Raw genomic sequence first — 18,920 nt, 5'->3', positions numbered from 1 at the left:
TAATATGTCCTGCTACAATTTCTGTAAAATCAATGAACTCCTTTCTCACACAATGCATTTGGCTGCAAAAATCTGGACCATCACTAAACGACAACAAAACCATATGGAAAATCCCAAACTCTTTGCTAACATCTACTTGTCCTCTGTGGGTGTGATAAGTCTAGCGGAGAATCTTGCATAAAGCGAACTAGCTGAGGAATTTTGAGGTTCAAAGTCCACATAAAGTTGCCAAGTTTGAAAAATACCGGTTTAGTACACTCTGCAATTATGATGATTCCTTTGGTAAATGATGATTTCCGTAACATCACTTAGCACACTCTGCTTATATACGTCATGATGTAGCACGCCCCGCCCAAGAATTTAGAGAGGTAGGAACGAACTGAGGGCGGAAGCTTTCCTCATGCCATGATCTTATCTGAGCATGCGCCTCTCCGGAGCGGTCCCGTTTATTTTGACTTAGCTCTATGGCATCCATTCTGTAGGCGTTCGGCGCATGGGTATTGCGAAGAGGAGAGGCGCTTGAGTTCCTGGAACCGGCGGCGGGCGAGCATGGTTGTGTTTAACCTTAGTGGCGCCGCTGGCCATGGGCTGAGCATGACGGGCTCCGGGATTTCGGCGTGACAGGCTGGGCATAAGGCGGCCACAGTGAGGGCGTTGGAGGAGGCCTGGCTCCGAGGATGGAGAGAGCCATGGAGCAGCTGAACCGTCTCACCAGGTCTCTGCGCCGTGCCCGCACTATCGAGCTGCCGGAAGGTAAGAGCGCGCGCTACGGGGACCGTGGATGCGAGATGGGTCTGCTCGTCCGAAGAGCTGCAGCTTGCAGGTCGACGGATCACAGGAAGGAGGAAGGAGTGAATAGGAAAGTCTTAAAGTGGGGTGTGGAGATCTAGAAGGAAAAATACTTCCTTCTAAAACTAGAGACGCCTTCAAATGTTGCAGAAAGGTTTTTTTGTGGGGGAGAGTGGTTGACTTCAAGCTTTTTCCTTTCCTTTTCTTCCACTTACTAATCAAATATATCAGGAATTTCTTCTCAGCTAGGCAAAGTGAGAACTAAGTGCTGAAGTTCAGAACTTGTCCCAAAGGTACTTTTTCAAGAGGGTTTTCTGGTTTTACTTTGAAGATGTTTTGCTTCTCATTTCTTCCCCACCATCCAGTCAGAGCTTGGATGAAGAAGCAAAACATCCTCAAAGAAAAAACCAGAAAGTCCAGTTACCTCTACAAAAAGCACCTTTGGGACAACTGTGACCTAGATGACTGAGAATCTCCATAGGCATTAAGTTCAGAATTTGTGTCAAAGAGTGGATGAATTGGAAAGGATCTTCTGTCTATGTAGTCTAACACTTTGCTTGCAGCGGGAATCTACTAATTATTCAAAATAGTGGCTACCTGGATCTCCTTAGAAAAACCTCAAGCCACGGGAATTCATTTGCTCATTTAAGTAGCTATTACTGTACTGACTCAAATTTCAGACCATTTCTGATATGATGCCTGAATGTTACTTCAAATTTCAACCTCTTCCCTTTTGTCCTGCTCTTGATTTCTATTCTCTTTCTAGAGAGAATAGGTAGCTGTGCTCCTTCTTGGAAGCCTTTGAATGTTCGGATAATGTGTTATCATGTTTCTCCTTAGTCTAATTTGCAAATTTAAAGGGGTTGCTGGGCGTGATCATTGCATCAGTTTGGAGTGAGTGTTATCAATAAGCTGATGACCCCTAGTTAGGCTTTGTCACTGTGGAAATCCTTCACCAGTGTCTAGAGCCTGTGAAGATCTGGTAGGAGTGAAACAGGATCACATTCAAGTCAACCAAGACAGGCCTGGTATTTGGCAGTAAACTACCAGAAAATTCAATAACCTTTGTCCTGGCACTTTGGACAGGGTTGAACTTCTCCTCAAGGAGATAACTTGGACTCTTGGCTGCTGCCCAAGCAGCGGTAGAAACTGGCCAGAATGCATTTTGTACATGCTCTATTTATGCTCTTACTTGTTCCAAGATGCCTTGGCAATGGTAACTTAAGCCCTGATCACTACTCATGGATACTGTCGTGCACTTTACAATTGCTTGGAAATTGTAGTTGGTGCAAGTACGGGGACCTGATTATGGATAGAACAATCTGATCCATGTAGAATTTTACCAATGTTATAGTTGCTGCGTTGGTTAGCAGGCAGCTTCTGGGCCCAATTGAAAGTTCTGGTCATTATCTTTCATGGAGCAAGACTAAGATGTAGCAGATAACACCATATCAGAATTTTATTTATTTGTTGTATTTTTATTCCAAGCAATTCTCAGTGTTCATAATAGAAAATGAACATACACAGCAGATAATCGCAAATGGGCACTAAATATAAAAACAATAGTACCATAAGCAGTATGGGGATTGCATCATTTCCCAGATGCCTCTGGGATAAATCAATATTACATTATTTCTGAAGATCAGCAGCAAGCATGTTAGCTGCCTTTAAATCGTGCAGGAGACATGACTGAAATCCTTTCTCCCAGGCCCAGAGAGCCATCAACAGGTTATGTGTGGTCTGGACATTTCAGTTTTTTTTTCTTCCTGTATTCACAAGTCATTTTAACTTGCAATTTACATAGCAATAGCACTTAGACTTATATACAGCTTGCTCATTTTACTGACCTTGGAAGGATGGAAGGCTGAGTCAACCTTATATCCTCTTTCTGTGTAATTTTCATTTTAAATTTATTTTTTACAAATACTTATTCATTACTAGGGAATAATTTTAATGTTACTGTTTGTGCTCCAATTATTTGTGTTGATAAATAGCTGAAGCACATTTGCTTCTATTTTTTATTAATATTATCATTTTATCCACTGCTTCTTCAGAAATACAGTATTTCGAGATAAGGATGTTGTTTAGTTGCTGTGTGAAGTAGCTTCAAATGTATTAATGCTATTTAAAGAATTCCCTGGGTACCTAATGGGAAAGAAGCACCACTTCTTTGACAAATACTATGTAATGAAGAATGTGCAAATATCCTGTACATACTATTCTGATTAACACATATGTGTTTACTGACTGTAAAAGGAAAATGTCAGTACCAGCAAATTGTTTTTGATACTTCTACAATATTGTCAAAGCAGTAAGGTTATTTTATGCTTCAAAATGTACTACAACTATAATTTATTTTCTACACAGATAGTGAAACTGCTGTTTACACGTTAATGCCAATGGTTATGGCTGATCAACACAGGTGAGTCTTCACAAGCATCTCTTTAAGAAAAATTGTTCAGGCTTTGCATATTGGATCACAGGAAGAACTGTTTTTTAACATAATGGAGGTGCAATATTTATGTCTAATGCTGTTTTTCATTTGATATCATTTGAAGCTTATTTTTATTTTTAAAATTATGAAATGTTTCCATCCTAATCATGACAGAGTTGACAAAAGTGATAGTTTTTAAATGTTTCTTGCTTGCGATCTAGTGAAGTGTTACAAGAACTTTAGCCAAAATATGAAGAAAATGTCAGTGTTGAATAAATTATATTTTCTCATTTCATTTTTTAAAAAAATGAAGCAATTTTCACAGCCGGTTATTTGAAGGAGATAGCCTAATAAAGTTGCTGGTAAGCAAGCTAGAACCACATTGCTCTTGTTTGCTCAATGTATACATAATTTTTAAATTCGGTAGATTTTCTAAAAAAATATACTATTGTTTTGGATATAGTAATATTTCCCATCAATAAATGTAAACTAGAACTTTTTATAAAGATGTTTCCTATATAAAGTAGAAAATTTGTAGAACTGTTTTAAGCACTATTAGTGAAACAGAGAGGAAAGCAAATGAAAAATATTTTATAACTATGCCATTAAGTTAAGTTCATTTCCTAGTGACTGCATGAATAAATGCTTGCTCTATCAGCCTATCTCAGTGGTATACATATTGTAGGTTTTTTTCAAGGATATTCTCATAACCCCTTTGAATATATCTACCTTATCTGTTTTCTTTCCCTTCTATTTCTTCAGCCTTGGCAAGTACAATCACTTTTTTCTACTTCATCATTTGTTAACATCACACACATGTTCATTTGGCATTTTTCTTTCCATGTATGGCTTTATTGGTCTTTTTTTAATATCTTAAGCAAAAGCCTTATTTGTTTAATGAGTTCAATAATCTGTACATTCTGTTGCATTTGTTTTTCCAGTACAGGTATATTGGCTGGTCTTTTAAATTTTCTGGCCACAGAATCTTGTTCTTTATTTATTAACATACTGTAGGATGTTAGTATATCAGGTACTGCCTCTGAAGTCCTTAAACAGTTCAGTAGGTGTTTTAATTGTGTCCGTGCTGTTCTCTTGCTAGCTGTTCCTTTTCCTGTAGAATTATATCACTTCCCTAATATATTCTTTACCGTCACATCATCTGATAATCCTCTTTTAAAGGATTTTAATAAAAGTGCTTTATATTCCTTTAAACTTCCGATTGCCTGTTCCCTTCTGTGATTATTCTTGAGTATTCATTCAAAGGTTCTTCTGATGTTCTTAAAAGATCATCCATTTTTTTGGTTATATTTTTCCTTTTGTTGATTAGGAGGTCTGTTTTGTCCTTTCTTCACTGCTATTGAAAATATATATTCCATTGTGCTTTCTTTTTGTGCCACAAAACTTTCATTCCTGCTGTTATGATAGCTTATTCTGAAAATGACCTCAATCTTATTTGAAATTTGGAGAGTTTTTTTCTCCTTTCATGCTATCCCTTATCTCCTCTCATTATTTCTCAGATTCATAGTCATTTAAGTTTATTGAATATGTTCCTTACCTTGATCTTATACTGTGGCTATTCATCAGGCCTTGTTGGAACACCTATTCTAACTATATATTTAATATCAATAACTAATGATGTGTGTCACAATTTCTGAAAATATTGAGGCTGTCTGGATTACAGGTGGCTGAGAGTAATTATGTAGGGTGTATTTAATGACAATCAATGCCTCTTAAAATTTGCTGTGGAACAATTAAAGGAACACTTGCATGTCCTGCTTTTAAATATTTCACTGATGCAATTAATATTCAACTGGGTATTCAATTTTAAACTGAGCAGTAAGGTGGAGTTCTTGTTTTCTTTGACTTGCAGTGATGTGTCATACACAACAGCCATCTGTTCCCTATTAAAAGGAGCTGAAAATACAGCTCTCTCACTAACAAAATATGTCTTAGATCTGTTTCAGAGTTGCTGTCAAATTCAAAATTTGATGTCAATTATGCATTTGGACGCGTGAAGAGGAGCTTGCTTCATATTGCAGCTAAGTAAGACAGTCTTTAGAAGATTGTGAAATGTATTAATAATCATTCATTATAGGTTTCAATTCTCCGAATTCTACTTTTATTTTTAGTACATATTAATTTTTTTAAAATTTGTTTGATGATTACATTTTAAAATGTTTTTCATTTTTTAAATAAAACAATCATTAAACTTAAAGAAAAAATAAAATTAAAAAATAAAAATGCAGGCTAAAAATACAAATCGTTGTTGTATCATCAAGTCCAGTTGGCTCTTGGCAATTGCCTGCAGTTTTATGGACAAGACTTCAGAGTGGTTTGCTATTGCTTCCTTTCCAGGTTTGAAAGAGTGTGACCGGCCCAAAATTATTCAGCTGGTTTTGTATCTAAGGCAGAACTCACGATCTCCAAGTTTCTAGTCTGGCGTCTTAACCACTATAACACACTGCGCTCATAAACACACACAGACACAGACACCCCCCCCCCGCATCTTTTGATTATTAGAGAAAATTGTGTTTTCCGAAGCAGATAAATCATAAAATTTTCTACAACTATTCCTTGACCAATTGAATAATATCAATTTTCCAATTTGTTAATATATACTATATTACCAAAAGTATTCGCTCCAAATAATCAGAATCAGGTGTTCCAATCACTTCCATGGCCACAGGTGTATAAAATCAAGTACCTAGGCATGCAGACTATTTTTACAAACATTTGTGAAAGAATGGGTCGCTCTCAGGAGCTCAGTGAATTCCAGCGTGGAACTGTGATAGGATGCCACCTGTGCAACAAATCCAGTCGTGAAATTTCCTCGCTCCTAAATATTCCACAGTCAACTGTCAGATGTATTATAAGAATGTGGAAGTGTTTGGGAACGACAGCAACTCAGCCATGAAGTGGTAGGCCACGTAAACTCGTGCAACATCAGTGTGTGACCTCACAAATGCACTTCTGGAAGAATGGTCAAAAATTCCCATAAACACACTCCTAAACCTTGTGGACAGTCTTCCCAGAAGAGTTGAAGCTGTTATAGCTGCAAAGAGTGGGCCGACTACATATTGAACCCTATGGATTAGGAATGGGATGTCACTTACAATAAGTTCATATGCAAGTAAAGGCATGTGAGCGAATACTTTTGGCAATATAGTGTATTTCTTCCTTTCAGTGTGCTGCTTGCTCTGTACATCCACCATTCCTGATAAATTCCAAAATTTTAGTATATAATTCAGTATCACATTAGCATCTTTCATATTTAAAGATTTTCCTTTAAATCTACCAGTAAACATTATGCCCTATATGATATGGGCAGGTGATAATTGATCACCTGCCCATATCACATGGGTCAATGAGCCCTCAAACATTTTTGCATCTCTAGCAAAGGAAAGTTGATGTTCGTCCTTTCAAGTACATTCTTTAAATGTATTCTTTCTAATATACTGCAAGTTTAATGTTTGATTAATTTCAAATATACTTTAAATTTCTTACAGAGTATTCAATGAACCCATAAATGTGGCTTTATGGAAATTCTACTTTGTTATTTACATGTTTGGAATATCCCAGAAATGTCAATTTAAAAAATCTCCTTGAGCTTCTGATAGAGATGCACTACGGGTTTTATTTTTGTCATGTATTTCATTAAGTATCAAAATAACTCAGTTGGCTTTGAGGCATAGAATGTATTAATAGTATGTTGAGAAGTCTGTAGGATTTGCCCATTCTTGGAAGGAATGTTTGTTTTTGAGCTATAATTTGAAATACTGAAAGTTCTTTTACTTGAGGACAAGTCTTTGTGTCATATTTTATACAATAGACTAGTAATTTTTAAAAACATAAAGAATCCCTAAATTTAAGTACTTGCTAACTTATTTAACATGTTCAGCTTTGTCTTCAGTTTCAGTATTTTAGTTACTCTGTAGTAAACAACATTTTTTTTATCCTAGCTGATCATCTTAATTTTCAGCACAATTTTTGTTGAAATGATAAGTTGAAATAAAAGTCATAACTTTTAAATTTAATATGATATCATTATGTTGTTTCTTTATTTGTGAAAATTATCCTTTTCTACTTTTTTTTTTAATATGTTTCTAAACTTTCTCTCATAGCTGTGGATCAGTTGAATGTCTAATTCTGTTGCTAAAAAAAGGTGCAAATCCTAATTACCAGGATATTTCTGGGTGCACTCCACTTCATTTAGCTGCTCGGAATGGGTAAGTTCTAGTGGTGTTAGCTATTTGAATAGTAGCTGTAAAAAAATAGCTAAGCAATGTAAATCTTTGATCTTTTAGTGAGCCTTTTTAAGAGGCCTAATGGAATCTTTGTTGAAATATAGTGATGCTAATATTAGTCAGATTTGAGGATTGTTCAGGCTGCCGAATAATAATTAAGGACTATAAGAAGCTATATTTTTATTCATCTTCTGGATGTGATCGATGCAAATATTGCCAAATTATGTTCCATGTTTTGAGATTTAAAGGTATGCATGCAAAATGATACTCTGTTTAAATCCAAGGAAACTGACAACCTGCATTAAAAATGTTCAAATAATATATACATGTTTCTTAACTTAAATTTTAATTACATCTCATTTCATTCCCCACCTCCCCCCGAAATTAGGAATAATGTATAGGGTAAGTTTAAATATAATCAATAATAACATGTTTAGCTCAGTATTTCATTTTCAGTCCAACTGAACTGAGGACATGGTTACAGTATTGTCAAGTAATTTAAAATATATTTATATAATTAGTTTCCATTAACCTGCTAGTCCATTCTTCTTTACTGAATACTAATAATGTTAAGTATTATTATTATTAATGTAATAATAGTGGCTCAGTGGCTAAGATGCTGAGCTTGTTGATCAGAAAGGTCGGCAGTTTGGTGGTTCCGTGTAACCGAGTGAGCTCCCATTATTTGTCCCAGCTTCTGCCAACCTAGCAGTTTGAAAACATGTAAAAATGCTAGTAGAAAAATAGAGACCACCTTTGGTGGGAAGTTAACAGCATTCCGTGTGCCTTTGGCATTTAGTCATGCCGGCCACATGATCACGGAGATGTCTACGGACAGCACTGGCTCTTTGGCTTTGAAACGGAGATGAGCACCACCTCCTAGAGCCGGAAATGACTAGCACATATGTACAAGGGGAATCTTTACCTTTACCTTTAATAACTAATAGTTACTTCATTTGGTTAGATAAGTTATAAACCTCCTAATGGCCAGTGGGATTGAGGGGTATATATATTCATATATGATTAAAACAAAAAAGGATATTGGACATATGACTGATATTTAATTTATTTTTCTATGCAGCCAGAAAAAATGTATGAGCAAGCTACTGGAGTACAGTGCTGATGTCAACATTTGTAACAATGAAGGTCTGACAGCAGTAAGTGCTATAATTTTATTCCTGTCATACACCTGACCATCGGATGCTGTAACCGATCATAAATGGTTGGTTTCCAAGTGCTCAAAAGGTCATGTGACTGGGTTGGTGGTGTAGCAATTGTAACTTTGAGGATGGGTTGTAACTAACTTTTTTTTTTAAGACTGTTGTAACTTTGAACATTTGTTAAGCGACTGGTCATAAGTGAAGGACTAGCTGTACTTCTGTATACTTTACTGAAATTTCTAAATTAATGGAGAAATTTTAAGTATTCTGCTTCCATGAATATTAGACCTTTGTGGGCTTCCGGCTGGCCATGGTGTCTGAAGAGCTGCTTTTTCTTAGCAGCTCCAGTCCCAAGATCGCGTTACGCTGTCTGGACAGCATTCATCAGCTGTTTGACAGATTGATTACCTCTTCTTCCGGCGAAGAAGAAGGGGGTGAGTAGCTGGGTTTGGGAAGTGCTCCATTAGCCCCCCCCCAAGAGATAATTCTGGGGTGTGGAAGGTGTGAGCCCCCCTGCAACTCAGCGAACTCCGCGCCTGGGATTCATTCTGCTTTTCTGCAAAAACTAAGACACACGTCCACCCCTTGCTCAACGTTTGATTTATACTTGAATCCAAGACAGGCTGAGCAATACCGGAGAACTTAGAACTGTATATATAAACATACTTTAACGCCATTTTTTTAAAAAAAATCCTTCTACTAAACTAATGTGACAGAAGATAAAAATGGCGCCGAAGAGCTCTAAAGGCGGGGTTATGCTGTAACGTTGCAAACTACCATAGAGCTTAAATTCACTTAAAAATCACTAAATCAGCAGTGATTTATTAGCAAGCTACAGAGAAATAATTGGAACAAGCGGTTTGTCTGGACTTATTAATTGGGTGCAAGATAAGATTAACTGAGGAAATGGCCTCAAAGCAAACTAAAACAACAATGGCTTCCAAAAGCGCGGGGAGTTCCCCAGCTCCGACAAGTAAATTACAATCTACCCCCCCAACCCCGCTCTTCCTGCTGGAGAACCTTTAACACAAGAAGTGTTACAAAGAGTGTTAAATGATGCTTTAAAAGACCATGCAGCTGCGTTAGAAATTAAAATACAGGAGAAGATTTCTGCTGCTTTTAAGGAGATCTCGGAAGAGGTTAAGGGGTTAGTTCAGATTCGTAACCAAGAAATTAGAAAAGATAGAGAAGTTTTAAATGCTTATATGGCTATATAAGCCATATTGGAGGAAAAAGTGGAAGATGTTAATGAGTCCAATATTAATCTTGAAACTAAAATGGATGCAGTCCAAGGCAAGGTTTACGATGCAGAAAATGAAATCACAATGCTGCAGTACAGACAGATGGAATTTGCTCTGAGAATAAGGGGCCTTAAAGAGAAAAATCAAGAAAATCTGAAGGAGATTTTTTCAGAAGCCTTTGATCAATTGATGGGTCTTTGACTGAGGGGACTTTGACTGGCAAATAGACAAGATATATCGTGTTAATTCATGGATTGCTAGAGAGAAACAACTCCCAAGAGACATTGTAGTGTATTTTGCTACAAGGGATATGAGGAATTTGATATTACAAGAGTCTTACAAAACCAAGTTGCAGATTGTGGGCCAGGAGGTAACAGTTTTGAAGGAAATCCCACCCAAAATGTTGAGATCTAGAAAAGACTATGCATTCCTAGTGGATGAACTCAAAAATCGTCAGTTACAGTTCAGATGGGAAGCTCCAGCCGGATTAGTGGTCAACTACCTGGGACAAAGATATCGTTTTAACTCAGTTAGGAAGGCTAGAGATTTTTACAGCAATGTACTAAAGGCTGGACATCCCCCGCCTCCAGGACCCAGAGAAAGGGAGCAAGAAGGACAGACCAGTCAGCAATATACTCAAGGATTATTGCAGGTGAACCAAGTTCGGACCCCTCTGGTGGAATTAGAAGGAGCCAAAGAGCAAAGACAAACCCGAGCGGCCGCCAGACGTATGGAACAAGAACTAAAGAAGCAACAAGCTCTGCAACAAGCTCATGTAACGGCTAAAGAAGCCACAGATTTTAGCTCAGAAGCGGTGGGAGGAGCCAGGCCGAAAACCAAACTACAGGATTTCGAGATGGCTCTTAAAATGCTTCATACTTTAGCCTTTAACTGTTTAATTACCTGGAGGATTTCCCTCAAAGTTATTGGTTGATTCAATCTCTCCCTTTGCTCATCCTTAACTATAGGTATTTTTAGGTTGCAGGCCAGATGGAAAAAAGATCCGAAAATTGGTATTACGCAAGACGAGGACAATCTATTAAAACAAATTAGGGATCAAAGTCAAATGCATATAAAAAGTTTATATAATGTATTAATAGAAATGGATTCTGAAACAGAATTAGTTAAAGACTGTATGATAAAGTGGGCACAAAATTTTGAAGAACCAATAATGTTGGATACATGGGAAAAGATATGGGTAAGAAATGTAAAATTCACGCAAGCTCAAAATCTGAGAGAGAACTTTTACAAGATGTTTTATAGATGGCACCTGGATCCTAAAAAATTGGCTTGCATGTATCCGAATTTACAACCTAAATGTTGGAGATGTGATTGTGTGGATGCTACATATTACCATATATGGTGGACTTGTAAAAAGGTTAAACATTCTGGATAAAAATATGGTGGATTATGCAAAATATTTTTAAAAAGAGGATAAAGTTTACCCCTCAGTTATTCTTGTTAGGTATAACTACTGATTGTACTGTTATAGAGACTAATTTGATTTTGAACCTAACAACGGCAGCAAGACTGTTGGCGCAATACTGGAAGAAGGAAGATTTGCCTACTATTCAAGAATGGACATTAAAAGTAACAAACTTAGCAGAGATGGCTAAAATATCAACATATCTTAAGGATCACTCAGATGAGAAATATGAAATGTATTTGAGCAAGCTGTACATTTCCTTGCTGAATGCGTGCTCTGTTTTCTTTTGACCCAGATCCATTGGCTTGCTGTTAATGGACGAACAGAACTGCTTCATGATCTTGTTCAGCACGTTTCCAATGTAGATGTTGAAGATGCAATGGGGCAGACAGCCCTTCACGTTGCTTGTCAAAATGGCCATAAGACGGTAAATTGAGGAAGATAGCTTGAACCTGAATGCTCTGGCTTTAGACTGTAAACATGTATATGCAAGGACATATAAATTTCCTAGGAAATCCCAAGATTATTTATTGACTCTAAGCAGGTAATATTGTTAAGAAATAACTACTGATTTTGAAAATGATGGACCCCTCAGTTCAGCATAACATTAAAACTTTTAGATATTTTAGGTCCGGGGTGTCCAACCTGACAACTTTTAGACTTGTGGACTTCAACATCCAGAATTCCACAGCTACCCAAGGGAATTCTGTGAGTTGAAATCCACAAATCTAAAAGTTACTATGGTTGGGCAGGCCTGTTTTAGACATTTAGCTGTTTCAATCAGGTGTTAGGCTGAAACAATGACAGCATTAGTTGCACTTTTTGATGATTTGCGGTGTTGTTGTTGGCAGTGATGCATTTCTGTCCCCCTCTCTCTGTCACTCTCTCTCATCTGTTTATATGTCTGTCTGTCATCTTTAGAGACAACATATCCTTGAAATCTGGTACATTGTACTAATAAGGCTTATGTAACCTGTACACAACATTCTTAGTTTTAGTTAAAATATTTTACAGTATTTATTTATTTACAAGCGGCTTAATTCATTGGGAAGATATTATTTAGTTCTTGATAATCTAACTGATCTCTCAATTTTAATGAAGATTATTATTATTATTATTATTATTTATTACTAAATTTACTGTATATGACACTTAACTCACTCTCAGTGACTGACAATTATGTGACAAGAAAGTCTAAAATGTAGAGCTAAGGTAGAAAAATTAAGTTTTAATTTTAATTTCAGAACATAATAATTTTTTATTGGAGAACATGTTTTTGATATTATAGGAACATAATATTGTAGATGTCTGCATGCAACGGAAATAAATTCCATTGAGATTAGCAAAGGTATCTCAAAGTGAGTGGGCATAGGATTGAAGCTTAAATCATATTTGTAAATTTATTTCATTATTATTATTTTCTTTCCCAAAGACTGTTCAGTGTCTTTTAGATAGCGGTGCAGATATTAACAGGCCCAATGTTTCAGGAGCAACTTCTCTCTACTTTGCTTGCAGGTATGACTTGTTCTGCAGTTTAAAACATTACATGAAATGTGTTCTGTGTTAAAATTGCAATGAGACAACTGGAGAAGTGGGTATAATGCTGGCTTTGCCCTTCTCACCTCTGTTCTTAATTAACTGCGTCAACCGTCTTGACCTAACTGCACTTTTGGACTTAAGAAAGTGTCTTGTGCCAAATTAGACCAATAGTTCACAGTAGGCCCATGCAAATAATTTAGTGAAAATGCTTTCCTCACAGTTGCTTTTTTGTTTGCTTCATTAAATATATGTATGAAATTGATTATGTAATCATTGTAATACAATTAAGTTCATCTGTAATTTTAACAGTAATGGAAGTACAGTATATGTTTTCTTCTAACCTCTGTGTGAAGGATATCCTAATCCGTTCTCAGTCAGACTTCCTTACAAGGATGCATATTATTTATCACATGTTTTATGGATTGTAGAAGAGAATGGATGACAGCAAAGCCTCTATTAACCAGTTCTTACCAGGTTTCTATATTTTATATAGCCATGGCCAAAGAGACACTGCACAGATTCTTCTGATGAGAGGAGCCAAATACTTGCCAGATAAAAATGGAGTAACCCCACTTGATCTTTGTGTACAGGTATATATTGCTTTCAACTTTATATGGACAATTTAAATGTACCTGTTAATTGCCATTGTAATCATTAATCATGTGAACATAGGTGCTTAGCATTTTATGAAGGTGCTGATAGATGATCTAAGAACAGTTGCTATAGAGGCCGCCAACATGGTGCCCACAAGACATACGTAGTTCAGGTATCACCTTCAAAAAACATTCTAGTAACTGCCAGATATTCAATTAAAGTAATATTAAGAAAGGGTGAAATGCCATAAGATATTTTGGGTTATTTTTTCTCTCATTCCTTCATTCCTTCATTCGTTCAGTTTGTATGGCACCCATTTGAAACAAGTAAATCTGGGCAGCAAATAATCATACAATTTAATAAAGCCAATTAAAACATAGTGCAAAAAGAAAAACTAAATACATATAGCAGCCAAGAAATATTTTAGTCCTAATATATTATTAGCGTAACCAGGAAATGAGGCCCTTCACACACTTGGAACCCCAGACTCAAGCATATTCATATCTTTTTTTTTTCAAAGGAAAGGCCTAAATTCATAGTCATTCCTTCCAGTAATTCGACTTGAATTGGCATAATGTTGGTACTCTCTTTTATATTGTAAAATTGTGGAAAATAATTTTTCCTAGTCGTTACTATTCATTATTGTGTAGAGTAATGTATCTTTGTGTTGTATTTGTGCTGATAAATAAATAAAGGGAGACTAGTATAGATCTATTTCAAGCTATTTAGCTCTCATCAGCTAGCCATACCCTTACTGGGATTCGAACCTGTGCTGTATTACATCTTAGGCAGATGTCTTAACCATTAAGCCACAGGTCCTCCTCCTTATCAACTGAAGCCAGGGAAGTAGGTATATATTTAGTGTCACAACCCCTGGTATGCCCCAATTATGGGAGGAAGCTAACTGCTTCCATTATCTGTCTATCGGCTCGTCACAAGAGTCCATCACGACAGAAACCCAATATTTTTACTGTTGCCTTTGCCACATTTGTGTTGTATTTGTGCTGATAAATAATGTATCTTTATTTAAACATTCAAAAAATGTCTTTTTACTTTGAGATGTGAGCTAAAACACTTTCATGACAATGAGTTTTTGAAATAAAATGGCCTTGCCTGCCTAACAATGGGTCCTTTTAAATGTGAACCTGTGTGTGATCTCATCAAATATTTCAGTTATCTTCAACATTTAAGAAACAATTTCTGAATGTGTAAAAATGTCTGCTTATGTGAAAACATTGTTTTCTTTCAGGGTGGTTATGGAGAGACCTGTGAAGTTCTAATACAACATCATCCTAGACTTTTTCAAACAATTATTCAAATGACACAAAATGAAGATCTTAGAGAAAACATGGTAAATTCAGTTTTCCTCTAATGTTAAACCTACAAATTGATGTGTAAGTGCTTCCTTTAAGTAAATGTATTGTTTTTTCTTTGGAATTCTAAATGAATCATATTTATAGTCAGATTCCATATATGTTTATCTGTAAAGGCAGCTCAGTGAAATTTATTCTAATATAAGTATACATTTTCAGTGTTACTCTGATAACCTGCACAAAGTAACCTCATTTAAACTCAAGTGGAGTTTATATCAGTATAGCTCTGCATACATAAACTAACTCTTAGCAGAAATGGTAAGTCTTACTTATGTTAACTAATGTGATAATACATCTTAATGGCTTCTCTTTTTATATACAGTTGCGCCAAGTCCTAGAACACTTATCTCAGCAGAATGAAAACCAGTACCTTAAAATCTTAACAAGTCTTGCTGAAGTAGCTACTACAAATGGCCATAAATTGCTTAGGTAACATAGTTATTGTTATTCCTCCTTCTCCTGTTCCTCAGATGGGATATTCTGATTGCCATTCAAGCTGAAGGTACATAGATTCAAAGATAATAGTGAAGCAGCTGGACTTTTCTGAACAGTCACAAGGGTATTGTTTACAGAAAAAAGGAAAGAAAGCTAAACTATGGGGTTGAATGTGAAAACGGTTTAGTGATATTTATACTGATAAAGGATAAGCAACATGTGCCATTCAGATGCTTGGGTTAGTTCCACCAGAGATACAAGAGATGGATATAGAACTAGCATCATTTTCTGCATAGAAGTCTTATTCCTTGCAAATAGAATATGACAGTGATTCTCAACCTGTGGTCCACGGACCCTGGGGTGTGTGTGCAATGTTGTCACAGGGTGTCCATGGATGCTTGAAGAAATGTTATGATTTAAATCTTGAGTTAAGTCTTTGGGGGCCGTCGCCATGTTCCGTGGCCACAAAAGTTGTTTAAAGGGGATCTGTGGTGAAGAAAAAATTGAGAACTACTGGAATATGACACAGTAATTGATTGGATGGCTTATCTATATTATTTAAAGTCTCTGTCAAAAAGTAAGAAGAAGATTTGTGAAATGACTCATCTATATTTTGATGTTTGGATATGGCTAAAAATGTAAATGGATTTGGAGAATGGGGCCTTCAGTCTTTATTATATGACTGCTTAGTCATTTTTTTTTTTTAGTCATTTTATTAAGATTTATAGGCCGCCCTTTTCCCTGAGGGGACTCAGGGCGGCTTACAATCACAGGGAAGGGGGTGCAATATCAAAAGACAAACAAAATGTGAACAAAAGAAAAATAATAAAACACAACTTTCATTCAACAGTCAACATTCGGGCGGGTAAATTGGGAACCTATCCCCAGGCCTGATGGGAGAGCCAGGTCTTGAGGGCTGCGCGGAAGGTCTGGATGGTGGTGAGGGTGCGGATCTCAACGGGGAGGTCGTTCCACAGGGTCGGAGCTGCAACAGAAAAGGCTCTCCTCCGTGTAGTCGCCAGTCGACATTGACTGGCGGATGGGATTCGGAGGAGGCCCAGTCTGTGCGATCTAATCGGTCGGAGGGAGGTAATCGGCAGAAGGCGGTCTCTCAGGTACCCAGATCCACTACCATGGAGTGCTTTAAAGGTGGTCATCAGTACCCTGAAGCGCACCCGGAGACCGACAGGTAGCCAGTGCAGCTCGTGGAGGATGGGTGTAACGTGGGCGAACCGCGGTGTGCCCACTATCACTCGCGCGGCTGCATTCTGGACTAACTGCAGTCGCCGGATGCACTTCAAGGGCAACCCCATGTAGAGCCCATTGCAGTATTCCAGCCTAGAGATCACAAGGGCTCGAGTGACTGTTGCGAGAGCCTCCCGGTTTAGGTAGGGCCGCAACTGACGGACCAGGCGAACCTGGGCAAATGCCCCCCTGGTCACAGCTGACAACTGGTGGTCAAAAGTCAGCTGTGGATCCAGGGGGACTCCTAAGTTGCGGACCCTATCTGAGGGGTATAAAATTTGACCCCCCAGCCTAAGTGTTGGAACATTAGCCAAATTGTTGGGAGGGAAACACAACAGCCACTCGGTCTTGTCCGGGTTGAGTACCAGTTTGTTAGCGCTCATCCAGTTCTTAACGGCCTCAAGACCCTGGTTCATCACGTCCACCGCTTCATTGAATTGGCACGGGGCGGACAGATACAGTTGCGTATCGTCCGCATATTGGTGGTATTTTATCCCGTGCCTCCGAATGATCTCGCCCAGCGGTTTCATGTATATGTTAAATAGTAGGGGGGATAAGACCGAACCCTGCGGCACCCCGCATGTTAGGGGCCTCAGGGACGATCTCTGCCCCCCGACCAACACCGACTGCGACCTGTCCGAGAGGTAGGAGGAGAACCACTGCAAAACAGTGCCTCCCACCCCCACCTCCCGCAGTCGTCGCAGAAGGATACCATGGTCGATGGTATCGAAAGCCGCTGAGAGGTCAAGGAGAACCAGGATGGACGCATAGCCTCCATCTCTGGCCCTCCAGAGATCATCGGTCAATGCGACCAAAGCGGTTTCTGTGCTGTAACCAGGTCTGAAGCCGGACTGGAAGGGGTCAAGATAACTAGCTTCCTCCAAGGCCCGTTGAAGCTGGAAGGCCACCACCTTCTCCACAACCTTCCCAATAAAGGGGAGGTTGGAGACAGGACGAAAGTTGTTTAAAATGGCTGGATCCAAGGATGGTTTCTTCAGGAGGGGTCTCACCACCGCCGTTTTAAGTACGGCGGGGAAGTGCCCCTCCCGAAGGGAGGCGGTCACGACCGCCTGGATCCAGCCATGTGTCACCTCCCTGCTGTTGGCAACCAGCCAGGAGGGACACGGGTCCAGAATGCAGGTGGAGGCACTTACAGCTCGAATGGCCTTGTCCACATCCCCAGAGGCAACATCCTGGAACTCAACCCAGAGATGATTTGCCAAGTAATCCTCCTGTGTCTCGGCTGGATCTACTGCGGTGGAGTCCAAGTCCGACCGAAACCGAGCTACTTTGTCCGCCAAGAACTGAGCATAGTCCTCAGCCCTACCCTGCAAGGGGTCTCCCGCATCCCTCCTATTAAGGAGGGAGCGGGTTATCCTAAACAGGGCGGCTGGGCGTGACTCGGCGGATGCTACCAAGGCGGAGATGTGTGATCTTTTGGCAGCTCTTAATGCCCGGACGTAGTCCTTGGTGCAGGTAGTCAGAAGTGCTCAGTTCGCCTCGGACTTATCGGACCTCCACAGGTGCTCTAGGCGTCTCCTCCGGCGTTTCTTCTCCCCGAGCTCCTCGGTGAACCAAGGAGGTCTCCGGGATCCACTGACCCGGAGGGACCGTAGTGGCGCAATCCGATCAAGAGACTCCGACGCCGCCGAATACCAGGCGGCAACCAGAGTCTCCACCGAACTGTGGGCGAGAGTATCAGGAATAACCCCAAGCTCCGTCTGGAACCTCAACGGGTCCATAAGTTGCCTGGGGCGGAACAACTTGGTCGGTTCCTCCTCCCTACGGTGGGGGTTTGGCCTCCAGAAGTCAAGCCTCAGTAGGCAGTGGTCTGACCACGACAGGGGTATGATCTCATTACCCCTCAGACCAAGATCACACATCCACTGCTCCGAGAGAAGTACGAGGTCGAGCATGTGACCCGCTGCATGGGTTGGGCCCCGAATTACCTGGGTCAAGCCCATGGCTGTCATGGAGGCCATGAACTCCTGCGCCCCATCAGAGCGTTCACCGAGCGATGGCAAATTAAAGTCCCCCAGAACTATAAGCCTGGGGAACTCAACTGCCAGCTCGGCTACTGACTCGAGGAGCGAGGGGAGGGATGCTGCAACGCAGTTGGGAGGCAGGTACGTTAGCAGCACACCCACTTGACCCTTGAGGTCAAACATTATCAGCAGGGACTCACACCCGACAAGCTCCGGAGCAGGGACCCTACGAGGTAACAGAGACTCCCGGATAACAATAGCCACACCGCCACCCCTTCCCTGGGCTCTCGGCTGATGAAGCACCTGAAATCCCTCTGGGCACATCTCTACAAGGGGGACTCCTCCTTCTGTGCCCAGCCAGGTTTCAGTAATACATGCCAGGTCTGCCCTCTCGTCAACAATTAAGTCCCGGACGAGAGGAGCTTTGTGTACAACAGACCTGGCATTTAGCGACA

At 39.4% G+C, this 18,920-nt stretch overlaps 1 protein-coding gene across 2 annotated transcripts in view; it reads left to right on the top strand.

The window, feature by feature from the left end:
* The first annotated feature begins 445 nt into the window (after window positions 1-445).
* The window catches only part of HACE1 (HECT domain and ankyrin repeat containing E3 ubiquitin protein ligase 1), a 50,972-nt gene continuing 32,497 nt past the window's right edge, over window positions 446-18,920 (top strand). For both annotated transcript variants that reach the window (XR_004255260.1, XM_032216429.1), the window contains exons 1-10: window positions 446-753; window positions 3,157-3,211; window positions 5,177-5,266; window positions 7,345-7,449; window positions 8,549-8,624; window positions 11,590-11,721; window positions 12,727-12,809; window positions 13,327-13,423; window positions 14,677-14,778; window positions 15,123-15,229. Coding sequence is in view for 1 of the 2 variants with exons in the window: in XM_032216429.1 (XP_032072320.1) it covers window positions 678-753; window positions 3,157-3,211; window positions 5,177-5,266; window positions 7,345-7,449; window positions 8,549-8,624; window positions 11,590-11,721; window positions 12,727-12,809; window positions 13,327-13,423; window positions 14,677-14,778; window positions 15,123-15,229 (923 nt within the window). In the remaining variant the exon portion in view is untranslated. The remainder of the gene's footprint in view (window positions 754-3,156; window positions 3,212-5,176; window positions 5,267-7,344; window positions 7,450-8,548; window positions 8,625-11,589; window positions 11,722-12,726; window positions 12,810-13,326; window positions 13,424-14,676; window positions 14,779-15,122; window positions 15,230-18,920) is intronic.

The sequence above is a fragment of the Thamnophis elegans genome, chromosome 4 (genome assembly GCF_009769535.1).
Source record: "Thamnophis elegans isolate rThaEle1 chromosome 4, rThaEle1.pri, whole genome shotgun sequence".
NCBI lineage: Eukaryota > Metazoa > Chordata > Lepidosauria > Squamata > Colubridae > Thamnophis > Thamnophis elegans.
This window is presented reverse-complemented; position numbering and strand designations above follow the sequence as displayed.